At 42.6% G+C, this 21,142-nt stretch overlaps 2 protein-coding genes across 5 annotated transcripts; one reads left to right on the top strand and one right to left on the bottom strand.

Moving 5' to 3' along the window:
- Positions 1–3: 3 nt before the first annotated feature.
- Positions 4–11,115, top strand: LOC306915809 (tectonic-3-like). The gene is made up of 15 exons (XM_079493442.1): positions 4–18; positions 1,207–1,449; positions 2,256–2,370; positions 2,452–2,549; positions 3,951–4,069; positions 4,863–4,971; positions 5,559–5,671; positions 6,061–6,099; positions 6,326–6,400; positions 7,530–7,649; positions 7,775–7,882; positions 8,918–9,021; positions 9,669–9,816; positions 10,251–10,385; positions 10,846–11,115. Exons 2-15 carry the CDS (start codon positions 1,326–1,328, stop codon positions 11,104–11,106), a joined length of 1,668 nt encoding a protein of 555 aa, XP_079349568.1. The 5' UTR covers positions 4–18; positions 1,207–1,325; the 3' UTR covers positions 11,107–11,115.
- Positions 11,116–11,269: 154 nt separating this feature from the next.
- Positions 11,270–20,828, bottom strand: mto1 (mitochondrial tRNA translation optimization 1). Of its 4 annotated transcripts, none has more exons than XM_079493437.1 (13): positions 20,639–20,828; positions 18,790–18,995; positions 18,215–18,414; positions 17,876–17,993; positions 17,269–17,567; positions 16,819–16,931; positions 16,101–16,291; positions 13,618–13,748; positions 13,119–13,323; positions 12,823–12,994; positions 12,288–12,397; positions 11,844–12,001; positions 11,270–11,530 (listed from the first exon to the last, which is right to left on the bottom strand). In XM_079493437.1, exons 2-13 carry the CDS (start codon positions 18,980–18,982, stop codon positions 11,354–11,356), a joined length of 2,067 nt encoding a protein of 688 aa, XP_079349563.1. In that variant the 5' UTR covers positions 18,983–18,995; positions 20,639–20,828; the 3' UTR covers positions 11,270–11,353. The 4 variants fall into 4 exon arrangements, with proteins under 4 accessions (XP_079349563.1, XP_079349565.1, XP_079349564.1 ...); XM_079493439.1 differs by having other exon boundaries at positions 18,790–18,992; XM_079493438.1 differs by having other exon boundaries at positions 20,658–20,828.
- Positions 20,829–21,142: the final 314 nt, after the last annotated feature.

Below are 21,142 nucleotides of genomic sequence, written 5' to 3'. Positions count from 1 at the left end.
CATATGTAACCAGCCCAGGTGAGCTTTTAGGCCAGCATCAGCAGGTGCTCCTTGTTTCAAATTACCGTTTGGTTTATTAGCATACCATACAGAGCCACATGGTTTAAAAGGGCCATATCTGTAGCCTGGTTAATAAACCAGACCGAATCAGCCGTTGGCAAAAAAAAGTTGCCTACCAGCGACAGTGTTGTGTGATATTAGTCTGGCTTATTAGCCAGGCTACCATATCTGAGGACGAGTTTGGAAGGCATGGCTTAGTAAGTAGGCTATATGGTAAAAATGCCACGGCCTGTGGCTGGAGGGTATTCCATGCATGCTGCTGTGTTCCTTCTCCGGTTATTTATTAGCCCCATATGTGCCCTCTCCCTACGCTCATTCTGTTTCGCTACAGAATGAGCGTAGGGAGAGGGCACATATGGGGCTAGTTATTTATATGATTATTGGGTTTTACTTTTAGTATTGAGTATTTTAAAAAGCAGAACTACTTTATGTACAAAAGGATAAAAAGAAGAAGAAAGGTCTTATTTCCATGCTCATCTTGGTTTACGAACCTTATTACCTCTAGAAATAGGTAATAATAATATAAATATGCATATTTACTAATAATTGTACTTTCACTCATTTATAATTATGTACTCCCCCAATTCTCCAATATTTACGGTAATTTAGAACCATGGAAACGGATTATGAGTGCAGTAGCTTCCTTGGCAACGCTCTCTTCTCAACAGCTAACAGGCTAACAACAGCTACAACTACAGCACATTTGCACATTACAATGATGTGAGCCATTTCTTAGATGAAACTATTTAAAATACCTGTTCGCTCATTACCCTGGCTCAAGTGCATTACAACAATTTTGAACATGATATTGGCAAGAATGTTGGAGCTAACGCGTTAGTTAGCTAGCATAACGTCCCCCCCAGAGAGCTCCAATCCAGGCAAAGTGGTGCAGGGCCTGGCACAGTTGTCTAGACCAGATCAGAGCGGGCGGAGCCTCAGCAGTGAGCACTAGCTTGCCTTGGATCCAGACCATAGACCCCGCGAAAGCATCACAAAGCTTCAGTCTGATAATCAGGCTACCTCAGCACTGCACATAGGCGCCTTTGGACGAGATGAATGCCTGCTGTTTGTGGTGTTCGGTGCTTCTTTTTATGGTCTTGTATGGACGTTTGGGTGGTGCGGGCACTGATCCTGAGTTGACTTCAGGATCTCCTCCGACCACCTACAACAGCCTGGCAGATGGTGAAACGTCCAGCTCCACAACCTCCTTTCCATGGTGGGCTACAGAACAACAGGAGGTCTTTGAAGCCACCGGGACCACTGAGATGGTAACCCAGGAGGCTGATTCCACCACAAGCACAAACCCGATTCCATCACTTGTTCCCACTATGGTGCAGAGTTCTGCAGCTCCATCTACGGCCACTGCAAAACCTGTGGTGATGACAGAGGGTAAAGCATGATAACATTCTGATGCACATACTCAGTAGTTGTTCTCAAAGTGGGGTCTGGGGACCCCAGGGGTTCATTGGTGGGTTCCATAGGGTCCCCAGCCAAATGAAGGCCATGCTTATCTCTGAGAGTGCACAAATGGAACCAAATGTTTGTACACTCTTAGTTATGGGGGCTCCATGGCCTAATACATCGTAAACCGGGGGTCCTTAAAATGAAAAGCTTAGAAAGTCGCTGCTCTAGTATTGTTTTGATTTTTGTGCCAATGGCACTGTGCTCTGTTTACCTTGTAGGTGATGTATATTTTGATAGCTTATGCCTCTCAACATATGTCATAATTGTACACATAACACTTCAGCCTAGAGGAGGTCACATGAAGAGTGAGTGAGTGAAGAGTTCATCTAGGATAGCAAGTTACTAAATAAGCCGAGGGACACTTTAAGATAGTCAGTTTGCAACATCTTTGAGTTCATCCTGTCATATATATTGGACAGTGACTTTTACCACCCAAGAATGCTTTCAACATAGACCACCTGTGGTAACTTGTTGACTGAGAGGCAACAGAGCCTTAAGGGCCAACACACACACACACACACACACACACACACACACACACACACACACACACACACACACACACACACACACACACAGGAACAAGGTGACACCCACATATTAGAGATGTATAAGATGGGACAGAGAATCAGTTAGAACTGAGAGTGAGAGTAAGTAAGAGACAGCAGAGCGCCAACTTTAGCTGTGCTACCCGCTGACTAACATGGGCGATGTACTGTATGTTCTTTTAGTGTGCCTCTGCGATTTGACCCCAGACTTCTGTGACATCGGTTGCTGTTGTGATGTAAAAGATTGCAATATTGCTGACTTGAGGTCTGTCTTCACTGATTGTCCAGAGGAAGCCATGTAAGTAGCCTTTGGTGTGTTAAAATCCACTGCACACAGTCCTTTTAGCATGAAGCATTAAAAAGAACTATTGTGTTGCAGATCAGGAGTTTGCGTTGACAAGTGGCTGATGTTCAAAGCCAATGTGGATGACTCTCTCATTACTGTCACCGACTCCTTGTTCTGTGTTCGACCTGAAGGTAAGTCTTCTCTTCTTGCCCTGTGCTGGCCTAGCCGCAATTTGCAACTCTAGATTTTTTATAATGGGATGAATCTAGATTTGCAATACCCTCCATTGACTCCCCATTCAACCAATTTGCGTTTGCGATCTGCTTGTATTAAACAACGTTAAACTCACCAACATTGCAGCTCTAGGCCGAGCTTTTGTTTCATAAAAATCCACCGTAGACATGTTATGAGCTACTTTCTGTCCAGAAATTCTCTGCAGGTGATTCTTTTTCTAAGTGTTGGAGTTTGGAAGCACCCGTCGTAAGTCACTGAAAGGTCCAGCGTACCACCTGTTTCGAATTTGCACATAATGCAGGAGGCAGCAGCGCGACCCGTTAATAAAAACGAGTGCTTCCAAACTCCAACACTCACCTGCAGAGAATTTCTTGACAGAAAGTAGCTCATAACATGTATACGGTGGATTTTTATGAAACAAAAGCTCAACAGATTGAAAGAGGATAATTCAAGCTTGGCCTAGAGCTGCAATGTTGGTGAGTTTAACGTAGTTTAATACAAGCAGATCGCAAACGCAAATTGGATGAATGTGGAGTCAATGGAGGGTATTGCAACTCTAGATTCATCCCATTATAAAAAATCTAGAGTTGCAAATTGCGGTCAGTGCTGGCCCAAGAGTTTTAGGGGCCCATAACAAAAAGTATATATGGGTACCTGCAAGCCCCAGCGAGCACGATTTGACAATAGAATATATATTTAGATTAATGAAAAGGTAGCACACATTACAAATTGTATAAAATTATTAAAATGTACAATTTATCACAGTATTAAAATTCAGTATCAGTATCACACTATGAAAAACAAGTAAATCCTATCTGGGATGAGCAAAACACGCTACATCATTGTTATGGTAGTGTTTTCTGTTTATTAGATTAATGTATTGGCAAACAATATGATATATCATAGACAGTATTATCTTTGAGGGATGTAGGTGGCCCTGAAAAAAATTCAGGGCCATAAACAAATGTTTATACAGAAGATCCAGTAGTTGATGAGAGGTCCTACCATTGTAGCATTATCAAATGGATTGAGATAACTATCAGTGATGCATTACACTCCCTGTGAGATGCTTAGTGGCATATTTCATTTTTTGCCATCTTCGAAGCAAACCGCTTGGCTCCATATTTAAACTTTTTTTTTTCTTTCCGTAAATTAATGCCTGACTTCACCGGTATCACAGTGTACGCTTATATGCAAGCTCAAAATGTGGCGCAAATCAAGGTACAGTACAGTAAACACTACTGGTGGAAAGCCGTGATATAAAGCCTGATACTAACCACAATTTCAATGTCATGTCCCTATGTTACTTAATTTGAAACAAAGATCTGCCTTTTCTCCCAACTTGTATGTTCCCACAGGAAATGTTACAGTACCACAGACTCTTCCTGCCCTATCTGAGTATCCAGCGATAGGGGACTCCTACCATTTCTCACCACCACCTATAACCACTGCCCTCCACACCAGACCTTTCTACAGGGTGAGAGAGGCAGTTAGAACAGTGATTGTCAACCTCTGGGCCCCAAATAAAAGCAGAATGATCAGGTGCTCACATAGAAAAAATGGGTGGACCGCAAACGCTTTCGAGATTTTCAAATGGCCCCTGATCTAGACCAGGATATATTTAAGCGACCTGGTGGCAGGTATGTCGTGTTGTCTATGGTCCAACCAGTAACACTGCCACCATGGAATGATGACACGTTTGTCCCAGCAGGATAAGGCCCGTGCAAAGTGGAAGCAGTTCTGTTACACAGAGTGGCATAATTATTTGGTGGCAGCCCTCGTACCATTTCCAAATTTAGGTTTGTAAATGTTCTGTGAGACTGGTGAAGTCAAGGACAGACCGTGGGAAGTGGCCATCCCAGGAAAACACCCCAAGAAGACCGGTTCCTCACCCTTGCTTCACTGAGCAACCATAGGCTTTCTTCCAGAGATTTCCGGAGATTTGCACAACGGTACCACAGACAGATCTCTGTCAAAGTTGCAGAACCCATACTCAGGTTCCAGTCACACAACTTTAACTGGCACACACACATGCCAGGTCACACAAAACAAGAGCGAATACCAACACAAGCATATTGGGAGATTTTGGCAAATGCTTTGGGGGCGCTCCCTGATCCTTACAAGTTATACCTTGTTGTAAAGCTGACTAATCAACAATAACAATATAAAATACAATACCAATTGGTATTATTGAAGGGGAGAAATAATCGACTAAAGTTACATTTTGAGGAGTTCATATAATTATGATGCCATGTTATGCTCTGTTTTAGGCTGATGATGTCATCCTAACTTATTTCAACAAGTCCTCTGTGTGGGGTCTTCTTCGTCAGCCATCTCCAGGAGTGGCATCTTCATCCTGTGTCAACCGCAACCCTGCAAGTAGGCTTACAGCTTATCTTACCTTGATGATGTTCTTATAAACTAAAGCCTAATTTATACATGTTAAGTGTAAGTCAACCCCTGACTGACGTCTTGGCTCATTGACGTAAGTTGGAACGTCTCACACAGACTGTGAGCCTCTAGGCTTATACCTCCTGAAATTCCCAGTGGCTCACACCGTTGCAATGGACACTGGATGCATGTCTGAGCCAAGTATAAATACGTCTGAGTAACTTCATTGACTAATGCATAAGCAACACACTAATTTTATTTTCAACTCTGCAACATGAAAAACGGATGCGCTTGTAGCTATTAACACCTGCTACAAACGTTACAAAACAGCAGTGTCAATCATAATCATGTTATTGACGTACACTTAATGACTTTAAGTGTTAATGACAACACTTTTAACAGCGACACGATGACAGAGTGCATGCCAACGCTTGGCTATCGTTTGTAGCTTTTGTAACTGCCATAGTGTGAAGTGAATGCATTATTACATTTGATATAGCAATATCAGGATTAAATACACTCATGATGCACTCTGCTTTATAAATGTTCCTCCCCCATCCCTCTCATGCCTCCAGAGTTCATGAGGACTGCGTCCCTGTCTTGTACCCGAGTGGTAACGCCACAGTCCTGTGTCTCAGACCCCAGCCTCAGTGCACAATCCTATTTCTCTGACCTAAACCTCATCAAGGTCAGTGTTTCCACTTGCTGCCATACTTGTCATTCTGCCTACAGTACAGGCTGCCATAGAATGTACATGCTGTCACATGCAGGCTCAGTGTGCTCAACTAAAGGAAACTTTGATCACTGTCAGATGTAGATTCCAAACAATTAAGTACATCAAAAGAACAGCAGTAGTCACGGAAATAGTCTTTTAAAATGCATTCAATGTGCCGCAGCAGCACGGACATGTTTCGGCCTTCTGGTCTTCAGGATTTATTTTGATGCATGCAATTCTACATACGGTACGTACATGCTGTCATGTAGGTTATTCTGCCTTCAGTACGTGCTGTAATGCAAGCCATTCAGTGCTGCACATGCAAAAGCACAAATGGTAACCAGTTCATGTTTTCTTTGCAGCTCCCAGTACCAGAGACAGCAGAAGTAACAGATTTGCTGGTAAGAGAATCATTATTGCAGATGCTAAAAACATTTCATTGGCTTTTATTTCTTTGAATTCAACCGAGGATTCAGCCTTTGTCACCCTGCGTTAGTTGCAATATGGCTCAGCCCTGTAGTGCTCTGAAAAAACGAGTATATTTTATTCTGCTTAAATGAATATGGGTTTTTATTATGACATGCCATTGTGCATGCTAGCTGAACAAACTTGTTTGTTTGGTTTCAGATACAAGTTTCTCCACAGTATAAATGGCCTGCACCAAGACTACAAAATGATTCCTGTCTGAATGTCGTGTCAAAGGTTAGTACAAGGATCCAGTGCAGTGGATACATTTGCATATGGCATATTTATTGTGACTGTAGGTTGCAGTTTACTATGAAAACCTGCATTTCATGTCAGTCAGTCAGTCATGCCTCATGTCAGTCCGTCAGTCACACTTCGTGACATGCTCCATATATGGCCTCCACATATGAAGATCACAACACTGACCTCATCAAACCCTGCATAGCCATACATGGAGAAGACTGGATCTTCACCTAGATCTGCATATATGGAGCCGGCCAGCAACTCTACATCTGGCCTCACTGACACTATGTTGATCTGACCTCATCAAACCATTAGATCTCCATATATGTAGCCGACCTGTTCTGACATTCCATATGTTCCCCACCCCGTCCTTCCTCTTCGATGTCTCCCTTTTGACTGATACTTGTCCATTCAAAACTCTAGACGGGCCCGTCATTAGCGCAGCCGCACCCGGCCCGGCGAACACTAGAGTTCTCAACAGGCCCAAAAATGAAGGCCCTACTTGGGCCCTACTAGTAATTAGCACACTTTTTACGCCCCACCCGGCCTGAAAATGCCCCAAAAAAGGTCCATATATGGGCCTTCCCAGACCTGTTGTTTCAGGTCGCTTCTTGCCCTCGTCTTACTGGTTAACCTATAAACTGTATGTAATGAAGGATAACTCCTGATCATTGTGATTGTTTATTGAAAGTATTGGCCTACAGTAGCTTTGTTTGTCATTGCTTGTCAATTAAAGTTGCATTATTTGCATAAATGTACACATATCCCCAAACAGCTTGCATGAACTAATTTATCTTTAGAATGAATAGATATCAGTATTGTCATATAGAATAGGGTGCACTGCTGCCATCCAAAGACTGCTCGCGTCTCAGATTCAGGTTGTCCATCACGTGGACAGAAAATGGACTTGGACATACAGTAGGCTCTGGTCTTTCAGGACAATTGGAGAGCAAAAATAACCAAAACACTAAAAGACAAATGGTTGATGTGCCACAGTCTCAATTGGGCAAAAACAAGATTAGTGCATTTATTGACTGTCCACATAAACCAATGTAGATGTTGTCTTTATGTTCGATCAGGAAGCTTTAAACTTTTTAAAAACCTTTCCTTCACATTTGTTCAGGTGCAGTTTGTTATACGATACACAGGGAGCGGTGAAATCACAAATGCAACAGTCAACATGGTCCTAGCAGATGTCGCTGTGAATCAAGTGCTGTCACAGACGCACACTGTGCAGTTCCAGGTAGTTATGTCACACCTGCACATTCTCTGACCTTTCGGGATTTATTCAAATCTGTGGCCTTAATATCAATATATTCAAAGATATTTGATATTTTGTGTTAAACCGATATCATTTCTCTCCTGCAGTTAGCCACACCCCGCCTCGGTCCACCAAGACCAACCGTTGGGGTCGGTCCAGTTGGATTTAAAGTGGGGTCTCCTGTCATTGTTCGGGTTGGTGAAGCTATCCAGCCAGTATCCTTGCCTCAGACACCACATTTATATATTTGTTTATCAATGTGGAAACCTGCATGAAAAGATGGGAATGAACCTAGAATGTCCTAATCTGACTCTGCCAGATGGGGGCGGTATTGATTCACAAGTTCACAATGTGAAACCAATGTGATTGTGAAGCAAGCAAGAATTTCCACCAGTCTGAAAACGTTAGCCCGTTTTACACAGCATATGTTCGTTCAAGGTGGGTAAGGTTGCAGCATTTGTTTATGCTTCTATTATTTGGGGAATAAAGGAAGGGCATTAATGATGGGTCTTTGTTACTTTGTTACTAAGATGCCTTTTACAACCTTTTTGGGGTTTTTATTGATTAAGTTAGATCGCCCTCTTCACCACCGTATTGAATAGGCCTGGGTTGCTAGGTGATCGATAAACAGGAAATGAACTAGAATTTAAAAAGTCCACTTCAATGTTAACTAAATTTTTGAGGGGCTCTGTTTGTTTTTAGTTCAATGTTTGTTTTAAAAACGCCATAACGCCATTGACATTGAAGGGAAGATTTACATATTATCTCTTTATTGTTAATGGCATTTAATGTTTGTGTTGGCACCGTTTGTTTTATATCACCATTACATCACCTAATCAACATGAGTTAGACTTTAATATATTAGCGCCCCTCACTTTTTTGATCAAAACAAAGCTTTATTCACGGCTCATAACTAAACCGCCGGTCGGGGTTACAAAATGTATGTTTCGGGTCAATTAAAATAAGATTGCGGCTCACTTTACATAGTCGTTTTTACTTCTGCATGGTTCACGGACTGTACGTTTTTGATCTTCAAAATAAGAGCTTGCTCTAAAAAGACGTGGCAAGGGGAGAACGGGTCGAAATTAATCGAGCAGTAAATGAGTGGGAACATAACATTTCGGTCTGTTAGACCTTCATCAGGGTTCTCGTGCGTGGGAGTTTTTTTTTCTTTCATTGGGATTGCTGTAATAAAGGTGGCTTCTTATTCGACCGTCTAGCACTGTCCTCGTTCCTTGACAAAGCATCAGCTTACTGTTCTTGGGATGTTACAGGGAGGAGAGTGCTCCCATGATCCCAGCACTCGAGTCCCCATCCTCTTCACGCACAACACTGTCACTGGCTGTACCTTCAGGTGAGGCAGCAGCACTGTCCAGCATTCCCTTTGTCAAGAGTCCTGTCGGTTTATTTCAGTTTGAAATGCAGCAATGGCAGTCATGTCCTGTTCTTATACGAGGTTTAAAGATGTTCTTTGCAGTCTGACAGAGTCAAATTGGTGATGAAATTGCAAATTAGTAAACATTCTAAAACTAGACTGTTTAAGGCATAGTCCATAGTCATAGTCCCCAGAAAAATGAGGACAACTTTATACTTTTGCTATTCAAAAATATCATATCATATACATAACCAGTTCATAACACATCGCATCACAATGTGTTGTAGATCAGGTATTTTAGAAAAATGACAAATGTGGAAAAACCTTAGCTGACACTACGTTTCACTTCATTATTATTCTGAATCGCCAGAACACATTTTCTTAATGGGCGTGGCTAGCGATTCAGGGCTGGAGCCAGGCTAGACAAACCTTCTAATGGCACAACATTTTCTCAAATGGTGGACGTCTGTGGCCAAATGTCCTTCACATGAAAATGGTTTAGAACCACTGGTTTAAGGTATGTTGTATAGTTTCGAGTAGGTCAAATGGTGTCGCTGCACCATTGTACATTTTGACTTTTTTTCCCTCATTTCTATATTATGTCTTTCTCTTGTGTCCCATGTAAGTTCCCCATCCAATAACTGTTCTGAGCTGCGATCCCGGGTCTATGGCATTCTCCAGGGACAGGCCACTCCTGAGCTGATGGCCATGAACTCAGGAGCCCAGCCAGAATGGACACAAGTTATCAGTCAGCAGTGCACCGTCAGCTCGCAGGTAGTGTATGGCACAGCAGTAGTATTTTGAAATGCAAAATGTTAAAGTATTAATTGTTTGGTAGATTCACAGTCTGAGATCCAACATTGCACTACAATATCTCAGGATTTATTTGACTAATGCAGTGCAAATTAATTGCACAATATATTTTAATTGATAAGACCTGCTTTCCTGATAATGACTTATAACCATGTCTTACAGTATATAATTAGTAAAGGTCTATACATACTATATACTATATACTAATTATGGTTCTCAACATGGTATCTGGGGATGCCCAGGGGTCCTGGAGAGGTACCAGGGGCTCCCCAGAAGAGTGTATGAAATGCAACCAAATGGACCTGTTTGTACATTCTCAAAAAAGAAAAACACAGATTAAAAAGGTTGAGAATCACTGTACAAATATTGCTTTTCTTACATGTTCCCTCTCTCAGGACACATGCGAGTCAGGCTGCCTCCTTCCTCGCTCCCTCTCTGTTCAAGTGCTGTGGGCTCGAATGGGTCTGCAGAACTTACCCCAGAATTACATTCTGGGGGCCAAATACCTTTTCCACTGTCATACGGTCAAGGTAGGCACCTGGCACACACATTTCCACTCCTGCTGAGTAAAATGCCAATTGTCCTTTAGGAATGAGTATATGTATTTTGAATAGTATTTATTTATTTTCCCCATGAATGGTTTAGCTACAATGATCTAAAATATGTACATGCTGCTTATATCATTTATATATTATATTTGTTTAATGCTAGTCTCTTGAGACAGACTGTTGACTTATACAATTTCCAAAAGAGGGTGCTGTTTTTCCCTTTTTACCCATGGGTTCCCAGATTGGTTTAATACAATGCTAATATACGATGGTGAATGGTTTAATTTGTCCGTTTCTTATGAAGGATTATCTGAATTATCTATTTGGGTGGAATACCCTTTGATATTCAAATATTCTCTATTAAGGCCAGTAGAATATGGAATGTATTTTGTTCTTTCATGCAAGTCCTAATATATTGATATCATTCAACCTTTATTTTCAGTGTTCCATTGCATCCCCTCTGGTTCTGACCACTGAGGTGAGGTTTGCTGATACTACGGTTTTACCAGAAGCCCCCAGGGGCGTACCTCAGCCTAATTGGAAGTTTCCCTTTGGTTTCTTCAGTGGCGGAGTGGCTGAGCTGGACGGCCACACCACTAGCAAGAGCAGTGACCTTAGCAAGGTCACATGGAGAACCATGTTGTTCACTGTAATGATGATGGGATTACTAGAATTATTCACTGTTCAGGTAGTTGGGCACTAGGGGAATTGTTTGTATACAGTATGTTAGGTCCAGTTGTTTTAGATTTGAGGACTTGTACATTCAGGAATGACTTCTCAAACGTTTGTGTTCATGAATGTGTTACTGCGCTTTAGTCAACATTTCAACATTTGTACAAAATGAAAATGTTACATATTTTCCTAAATATACCTTAACTTATTTTTTTATACATTTTCTAGAATACAGAGTTTTTTTTAAGGAACCACTGTTCATGTCATGTGTAATAATTTCACTGAGGTAATGACACACTGCTTGCACACAGTGCCGGCTCCTCCTCTGTCTCCTTTTGTTCCCTGTGTCTTCTGTGCGCTTGTCTCTCACGCATGTCTCCCGTGCGCTGGACGAAACTGAGAAGATTCACAATGGCAGCGGGTGTTATCCCAGGTAGTCGGGTAGCGGCTCCAAGCTGAAAGACAAACCGTGGGCGTGGAATATGCCATAGTCAATGTATGCAAGAGCAATGGAATCTGAAACCCCAGCGTCCCTATTCTGGGTATGTGATAATTGTCGTACATTTGGTGAAAATAGATTTACAAGCTTGCAACACATTGTGAGCTTGTAGACTAGTGTTTTCGCTATTTGATGTACAACAAAGTGTAAATGTCCTTGCAGACTGGACAGTTTTTTCGGAAAACTGGTGGAAAAATTTTAAAAATCCGATAAACGCAGCAGTGTCTTAAAAGATTAAGTAGTTAAAAGAAAAAAGTGAGTAAACTCACAGTGCTGGGTCGGGCCCTATCCAGAATCTCACGGACTTCCTGAGACAGGGACACTTTCAGGGATAGGTAGTCCAAGTCTTGTGGGAGAGACATGCCCTCTTCTCTCTGAATTCTCTCAATTTCTCTCCTTTGCAGTTCACAGTGGGGTCTGTACACAGCTGAATGACACAGAACAAGAAGATGTGTATCATACTGTATGTTTTCAGAGAGCAAGGTGGTGGAAGTATGCTTATACAAAAGGCAAGGATAGATTGTCAACATATTGAGAAATCTGCAGGACAATGTCAATTTCCCCAACAACTGTGACAAACAATTATTTATTTTCCATCGTAGTGAAGAATTAGGGCATCTGTAGAAAATTACACTCATTTCCTACCACAGCAAAACTGCAGTGCCCATTCAATTGTCTAAAAATATGTGACTCTAAATTATATATATCTTTACCCTCTATCTTGAGCCTTTGTGAGAATTCCATGAAAGGAGAAAGGCACTCTGGGAAGGCGTCAGCCAACATTTCAAAGGACACATCTTTGTACTGCAACAGATCTGAACCACTGAAAGAGAGAGAGAATCAATTGTACAATAATAGAGGGTATGCGCATGCATAAAGTGAGTGGCAAAGTGAGTTTAACGCAATCGGATAAGACTTTTCTGTTTGGATGTATGGGCTGTCAAGGCCAGAAAGTCTTTATTTTATTCTGTAGGCGTTCTCGCATAACTTCCGGGTATGATGATGATGTTGCGAGCATACTCTATAGATGATGTATTATAGTCTGACTGACTGCTTGGAAAATTTGCAGGTGGAATAGACTAATCTACAGTACCATCCAAATCTGTGAAGTACTATTTTTTATGGGGTATGCACTCTATACTCTATATGCTGATGGTATGTACCATCAGCATTTAGCTGGTGGGTGAGCTGTGGTTTACTTTCATGGGAACTGCAATACAGAGGCATTTTGAAATATTTGTCACTCACTTCATAATGCCGCTCTTGGTGTCACTGATACCGACGTTGCCTAGCTTCTCCTTCCAGCGGGGGGCAGACCGAGCCAGTGACTGGAGGGCCACAAATGCGTCCTTGAGACCGTCCCTTACTCTCACAGCCTCCTGGTGGCGCCAGGAGGACACACATCCCACATCCTCAAACCCTGACAGAGGACAAAGAACACAGCTGTTCATTGATTTCATGATGTAGTTGTAAATTGAGCATTAACATCCTTTCCTGCGCACACGTGCGGTCAAAAGGGACATGTGAGTCGCACTATGCTTTACCTCTTAGGGTGAGCCGGAGGTCGGCGTTATCTGGCCTCAGCGAGGTTCTAAACTCAGCCCGGCTGGTGAACATACGGTATGGTTCTGTAACTCCTCGACTCACCAGGTCGTCGATAAGAACCCCAATATAGCTCTCGGTTCGAGACAGTGTGACCGGGGGAAGACAGAGGGCAAAACGGCCAGCGTTCACTCCTGCCCACAAGCCCTGGATGGAAAGGACAAAAGTTGTTCTTTTTTGGAATGAAATAATCCACTGGTTCTCAAAGTGGGGTTTAGGGAGCCCCAGAGGGTCCCCAGCGAAATTAGGAACGGTTTAAGCACTTCAGCCCTATTTTATCTGAAAATAGTTGATCCACAATCTCACAATGCGTTATGCAGAAGCCAATGGTTATTTCTGAAAATAATTGAAGATTTTTGACCCTGGCAAACTATTTTCAAGTGGGGGTCTGTTGGCAAGTACATAATGAACATGCCTTCCCTGAGTGAAATTAAAACGGACCTGTGCTGCAGCCTCCTCATATCCTGTGGTTCCATTGATCTGTCCAGCTAGGAAGAGACCCTGGGTTCTTTTCACCTGCAGTGCAGGGGTCAGCTGGGTTGGGCACACAAAGTCATACTGCACTCCATAACCTGGACAACAACAAAAACAAAGGAATAGGGTTGATCACATGTAAAGGCTATCAAGTGACAACATGTTGCCTGTGTGGTCCACAGGTGGGGTATTTGACTAGAAGATATTTGACTTGAGCCGGTATATATCACTGATATAGGGTTAACAGACTTTAGTTTTTTTATCTATGTTCATTAATAACTACTGTAATTAATCCAGTTTAAAGCTGCAATCCAGGATTTGGATAAGATATGTAAAGTAAGTAAGTAAGCCTTCTGAGCCGTGTGGTATGACCCGGCCGGGGAATCGAAACCCAACCTCATAAATCTCAGGGCGACACTCTTAACCACAAGCACCAAGGCAAATGTAAATAGTTTGGACATAATTGGCAATTACCACTGTCAGGAGAGGGAGACAGACAATACATATAAAACTTAGATTACAGATAACAGTATACCTCCACTATATCGATTGTGGTGACAACTGAATTTCCCTCATAATCAGTCTACCTATTTAACTTATAAGTGGCTGGTCAGTATTAGCCCTGGAAACTTACGACACCGCTAGTCGACCGGTAGATCTTTCTGCTGAGTGTTGCCAAGTCCGCATATTTCAAAAGCCCACAAAAACACCTTTCAACACACTACTTACACACACTCCAACTCGCTTATAATTCGCGGACCTGGCAACACTGCCTCCCCTCGCGCCATTGGCTCACGCGCACACACGCACGCCTGGAAGCCACCACCCACTGTGATCTCCTCAGGAGAAGAGAAACAGCAGAGGAGGAGGAATTGTAGCCTCACGAGTTTGCTTATTCCTTCTAAATCTCTGTATATAAAATTTAGCTAACTCATCGAAACTATTAGTTACATCAATATTGTTCTTCGCCAATAGTTGGTTTGTGCCAAAGTATTACGATTATAGAGTTCGCATTGGCCAATTCCATTGCCACGCACATTCACAGCCATTTCCCATCGCGGTGGTTTGACCCAGAGCCAACTCATAGAAGAGTTACGACATTGAGGGGGGCAGAAACCGAGCGCTCGAGCGCTGTTCATGCAGGCTGAACTGAACAGTTTCGGGAGACAAACACAGCAGTTACTTTTGCACCATGCTAATGCCTGCTAAAGCTAATGTTGACAGCCTGTGTGTGTGCGTGCTTGCAGGAGAGAGAGGCAGGCGGAGCGGAGGGGTCTCGTCTGAGAGTGCGCGCAGCGTGTGTGTGGAGTTTATGCTTTGAGAATTTCTGCCCTCTTCCATGGCATTTGCACAAAAAAAAGCATTCTCCCATGTTGATAAGAGTATTTTGAAAAGCACTAAAGCAGTGGTTCTGAACCTGTGGTCTGGGGACCACCAGTGGTCCTTGAGGGGGTTCCAGGTGGTCCCCAGCTACATGATGGAGACTTGGTAACCAAATGAACCCTTAGAGATCTTTAACTCTTGCAAGTACAATTAAACCAAGTGGGTCCATTTGGTTCAATTTCACACTCAACAGTTGAAAAATTGTTAAACATCTGCATTACTTCTACACAATTTGAGAATGTAGCAAAATTAATTTGATCAACATTGGCCTGTTATCTCTCCTAATGGTACCAACATCAATACAGTTCTTTAGTTTGGGTCTGGAAGACTAAATATCATCAAATGGTGGTCCGTGGCTCAAATGCAGAATGCCTTGATATGAAAAATCTTGACAACCACTGATTTAAGGTATATTTAGAACGGATAAAAATATGCGATTAATTTGCGATTAACTATGGACAATCATGTGATTAATCGCGATTACATATTTGAATCGATTGACAGCCCTATTATTATATAAGACAGAGGCAACAATTGTGCAAATAGCCAATCCACAAGTTCACAACGACCTTGGACATCTGCTATTTCACAACATTTATCTGTGGAACCATTCTGTTGCTTGTCTGGGTGGGGGGGTCCCCAGTTCAAATATGATTACTTTGGCGGGTCACAGCCTGAAAAGGCTCCTACAATTGCTAGCCTACCACCTTGATATTACCAAAAAAAATGTTGTAACTTGTTGCCTTATCTAACTATTCATTGATTCAAATCCATTTGGCAAAAAAAAAAATCACACCTGTGTGAAGTGTGGGGCGCTCACTTCGCATTCTCTCATGTTGGGCTAGTTGGTGATGTATGTTTGCTCAGCAGTTGCTGATGTCTGCTCAGGAGGTTTGAGTGTTTACTCAGACCGAAAACAAATTAGAGGGAACATTGCCGCGGACCACCGCACCAACCTCCGCAGGGACCCCCCTTATATTAAACACACATCTATACGGAAGCTGCTGGTTATTATTCATATTGAATCAATTCTTGTTTATGAATACATTAATGTTCAGGTAGCGTACCAGGTGTATGGATTTCGGCCCTGTGCAGAGGTGGGATCTCTCTGATGAGGCGTAGCTGTATGTCAGGCGGCATGGTCATCGACAGACCCTGAGGATATATAAGGTCAGAGTCCAAGCCCTCTGGCTCCAGCCACACCTGGTGCCGTCGCCCAGGAAACCGCATCACCCGTGACTCGATGGAGGGGCAGTACCTGAAGACCCAGATCAATATTTTACTGAATACACTGCAATTTAACCACTTAACCCATTAAGACTTGGAATGCATCTGTGTCACCTTAGCTTTTAACCACTTTAACCATTATTTAAAACTTTAGCTATTAGGCAACAAAGTATTATGCTGCTTGCACACCTATATGCTCTGAGACGGGTGTGTAGGCAGGGCTCAATGTAATCAGAAAAATGCACACAAAGTGCACAAAAACCCACACACCGTCTGCACTTGCAATACGAACTTTTTTTAGGCAACATTTCGGCCAAAGACCTTCAGGCATCAGGCAACTTTAGCTATTGAAAAATAGCAGATCTAAGCACTCCTATGAGCTTGTAATCTTGTAGAGCTTGTAGATTTTTTGAAAAATCGTGAAAACGTGTGCAAATCTTTGAATATGTTCTTTCCCAGCGAACGTTTTTAACTCAAATCTTTGCTTCTGTAAGGACCCTGGAACAAATTATTTTGAGATGGAGGTGTGTGTGTGTGTGTGTCTGTGTGTGTACATACCGGGGGCCCTTGGCATCTTCCTTTATGTGACAGTTGAGATGCAGACTCTCTGTCACTACTTTCTCCACTCCTGGGGTGGTGTAGGTCAGATAGCAGGGAAGTTGCTCTTCGGGCTGCACAGGAGTTTAAGCATAGAATATAGCATTCATCATTTGCAATGAAGTAACAGCAACACACAATTATTTATAGCATAATTATTATAAAACTTGTTAAGTCATTGCTTTACAATGCAATATTTGTACAGACTAGAAACCGCTTATAACATGTTTCTCCTAAATTGATAATTACTTTTTTGAGGAATCATTTGGGGTGTTTTCACATAGTCTTTTTTTTGGAGATAGACAGACCATACTCCGACCACTTCCAGAGAACGTCTGAGTATGGTTCATTTCAGAGGGGTCTGAGTTCTTCTAGAGTCAACTTCAGAGGCAGTGTTTTGCATTATCTCACCTTGCAGCGTGTGTGAGAGTTCATGAAGCTGAACGGGGTGGGCTGCTTGTCAGGGGCTTGAATCTGGGCCAGGGAGAAGTCTACAGAGTCCTTCACAATCCTTGGGGGTGTACCGGTCCGTAGCCTGCCCACCTTCAGCGCCAACTTCTCCCGCAGAGTGTGGGATAGCCCGGCGCACGATGGGGGGTCTCCAATTCTCCCCCCCGGCGATGTGGTTTGACCCATGAATAGGGAGCCAGACAGGAATGTGCCAGTGGTAAGTACCACTGAGCTGGCTAAGATGGGGTGGCTTCTGTCCACTGAGGAGAAGGACAGATAAAATACCTGTCAATTCCTGAGTGTTAAGTTAAGTCATGCTCGTAGGCGACCGGAAACAAGATGCCCCCACGGCCGATAACTAAGCGTTGCTGATCACGGGTAAAAAGTAAAATGACATGTGCTTTTTTGCCCATATAGAAATGATAAAAATACAGGTCATGCTAGTCAAAGAAAAAGCCACGTGGGTTATGCGGTTTAACCTCAAATGAGACAAATGAGAAGCAAACATAAAAACTGAACTGAATGACATTAGTTAAAAATGATGGATGTCGTGTGTTGAGCTCCTTACCTAGACGTATCCCAATAACTCTGTGATGCCCAGCCTCATCTGGGTTTGGTTCAGCTGTCAGCAAATCCTCTACCGAACCCTCCACAACAGTCAGCCTGGGGGTGGACAGAAGCTCCGACTGAGAGAAGAGAGAGAGATCATTCAATGGAGACCGAGGAAAAGCTATACACGGAATTCCTGGCCACGCTCCCTACTTTCCGGATTTCCGGTAGCCGTTTTGACAGTTTGTTTATCATCAGACCGTCAAGTCGTGTTTGTTTGTTGATTCTCGTACTATGGAAGCCAATCTTAATTTAATAGTTGATGTGTGCTTTCATGCCATGTCTGTGCTTGTGGTACCTGGATGAAGTGGCGGTATCGCTCGCGGTCCATCTGAGCGCGTGGGCCCCACACAGCGGGACCTTTACTGCGATTCAGGATGGAGAAATGGATCCCTGCCCAGTCTCCCGCTCGTCCACACAGACCATCCAATGCATCCACCTCCTTGACCAAATGACCCTTCCCTACGCCTCCCAGAGAGGGGTTACAGGACAGGGCACCTGGGGGAGAGGGCCAGAAAAATACAAATATAAATGTATTTTTTTTATAAACGGCAATCAATTGGTCTGGTTAACCCCTTCAACCCTATTTTAACTAGCCTGGTTAACCACTCCCTCTTTCAGGGGAGAGTGGTTAACCAGGCTATAATATTAAACGGTACACGCAAAAATAATAAATAGCTAAAATTGCAGTTCACAACAAAACAATACTGTTTTTCTTTTACTTTTCACCTATAATGACATGCTCAAAACAGGGATTGAGAATTAAATGATTATTATATTAAATTATCTATTCTTTATTTATAATCGATTAAACCAATTATTTCGACTAACTTTTTCACCCCTAAAACACATACCAAAAGCCCCTTCTCTCACCAATGGTCTGTATTTTCTGGGTGATGAGGAGGGTCTCTGCACCCACTCTGGCAGCTGCCGCTGCTGCCTCCGTACCGGCGTGGCCCCCACCCACCACAATGACATCATACTTCTGACTGGCAAGATGACTGGCAGCCTGGGCCGATACCTTTAACAGGACCCTCTGCAACGGGGGCAGTTTCCGTGTCAACATGAGCCGTGCACTGCTGTCAAAATGATCAGAATGTCAACACTGATTAGTTAGCTCTGCAAGCAGCAGCACAAAATGACTGTTTAGGATGGTATAGTGAAGCATCTAGTAGTGTAATAGATGCACAATGACTGCAGAATAATACTCATTGCGTGTTTAGAACTGACAGAGTTGCCAGTTATAAACCACTCGTCTACTCTATATCCATATATGGAGTTAAAATGGTGCATTTATATAGCACCTTTATCCAAGGCGCTTTACATAGATTGTGCATTACATTCACCCATTCACACACCGATTGCGGCGGAAGCCATGCAAGGTACCAACCAGCACATCGGGAGCAATTTGGGGTTCAGTGTCTTGCCCAAGGACACTTCGACATGTAGACAGGAGGAGTCGGGATTTGAACCGCCGACCCATGGATCATTGGACGACCTGCTCTACCTCTTGAGCCACAGTCGCCCCTAGACTGGCATGATGTCAGCACATAATTCTCCATATCTGGAGCTCTAGATCAGCCTAGTCCGAATATGGAGTTTGTGATGTCAGACTTACATGTATAGTTAACTTATATGTCTCTGACATATCTAACTAACATATGTAAGCCTGACACAATATTCAGTGGTGAGCTATAAAATACCCATATGACATGAAAGTGAGTGAAAGCCTTCGTTACAATTAAGTCTTTACTCATATGTATATAACTGATAGAGTTGTTACTTTGAAATGAATACAAATGTAATCCATTGGATTACAAAACAATCGCAATCTAATTACTCTTGGATTACTTCAAAATCAAACATTGAAAATATTGCACAGTGGACGCAGGTCACTCCTCTTTTCTTTTCCTAGCCTAACTATAATATTATAGCTTAAAATGACCTATCTATGATATAGGTCTGCAATTTTTGCTGACTGTTATTTTGCCCTAGAATTGGGACGTTGAAGTGGTTACAATTTAGGTCAGTTTGTCAATAGGACTTATTCAAGGTCAATGTGTGTAGACTCTGCACATATAGGGATATTGATACCTGGTCCACTCTTGCAGTGTAAGCTACTGAGTTAAGATAACACGTAGTGGAAGACTTTAAAATGCAGTCAATAAATAATGACAGACAGACCAACCAATTCAAGAGTATGTGACTTGTGAGCAATTCACAAACAAGTTACACATCAAATAGCACTGCAGTATGGAGTGAGCCTAGGCTAGACCTATACTACTAGTGCAAGTACAGAGATTGAGAAATTGCTATAAACTCCGAAGCTTTGTATTGGAGCAGATCCTTGTTCTAACCTTGCTGTCTCTATTGTCTCAGTGTCTGTCTTGAACTTTTGTGAAACCACCGGCCTTTCAAGCCAGACAGACTGGGTCATTTGACTGACAATGAATGAAGGGATTATGTTAAGTACCTGTCTTTTGTACAGGTATAGGGACCTAGCGACTGTCAGACTAGACCCCTAGACCTGTGTGTGTGTGTGTGTGTGTGTGTGTGTTAATTACACATTCTTCAAGTAATGTAATCAGTGCTGATTACAGACAAGTCTATTATGACGCCTTACCCAGAGCTAGCTGACACAGGTTGATTCTGGGTCACAAATCACAATCATGTGTATATACAAGTCTGTATACTTTAGTAATAGTGACGCTTAGCAACTTACCGGTATTTCAAATAAATACCGGGGTCCGGTAATGTCTCTGCCCAAGTCCCACGTCGTTGGCTAAAATAACCAGATTTTGCGCCGCATTGAATAAGACCCTCACTCTGAAAAATCCGATAGCTCTATGGAAAAATCACACATAACAGGAACAAGACGCTATAAGGAGGCCGCCATCTTTGTCAGCGGTATAATCCCGTAATAACTCGTTTACACGCGCACTGACATAGTTCACACACACTGAGTCACCCCGTAACCTGATAACCTCGCCTCACCAGGCTTTCCAGTCACCCCGCAGGCTTGGGACCACTGGTTTGCTTGACCAACAACATATTTTCTTACAATATGTGGAATTGAATTGAGTGCAATGCAAAAAAGAATACAATAAAAATAATGCTCTAATATAAAACGTCCAACCTCAAACGGGGAATTAAAAACATGAAGATGTCTAAGTTATTCATTGGTAAATGAAAGCCATTGACTGGTAAAGTCAAACATCACGTGTTA

This window comes from Electrona antarctica (genome assembly GCF_951216825.1).
Source record: "Electrona antarctica genome assembly, chromosome: 22".
Lineage (NCBI taxonomy): Eukaryota > Metazoa > Chordata > Actinopteri > Myctophiformes > Myctophidae > Electrona > Electrona antarctica.
Note: the sequence above shows the minus strand (reverse complement) of the source record. Positions and strands in the feature narration are given on the sequence as shown.

What these genes read in the sequence shown, in the direction of transcription:
- mto1 (XM_079493437.1), bottom strand. Translation starts at nt 18,982, where the DNA reads ATGTTGACACGGAAACTGCCCCCGTTGCAGAGGGTCCTGTTAAAGGTA. An exon ending in ACTCTCACACACGCTGCAAG is followed by an intron (nt 16,932 to 17,268) that starts GTGAGATAATGC and finishes ACTCCTGTGCAG; the next exon opens with CCCGAAGAGCAACTTCCCTG. An exon ending in GGCCGAAATCCATACACCTG is followed by an intron (nt 13,749 to 16,100) that starts GTACGCTACCTG and finishes GTTGTTGTCCAG; the next exon opens with GTTATGGAGTGCAGTATGAC.
- LOC306915809 (XM_079493442.1), top strand. Translation starts at nt 1,326, where the DNA reads ATGGTAACCCAGGAGGCTGATTCCACCACAAGCACAAACCCGATTCCA. An exon ending in GTTCTGTGTTCGACCTGAAG is followed by an intron (nt 2,550 to 3,950) that starts GTAAGTCTTCTC and finishes ATGTTCCCACAG; the next exon opens with GAAATGTTACAGTACCACAG. An exon ending in CTGACCTAAACCTCATCAAG is followed by an intron (nt 5,672 to 6,060) that starts GTCAGTGTTTCC and finishes TTTTCTTTGCAG; the next exon opens with CTCCCAGTACCAGAGACAGC.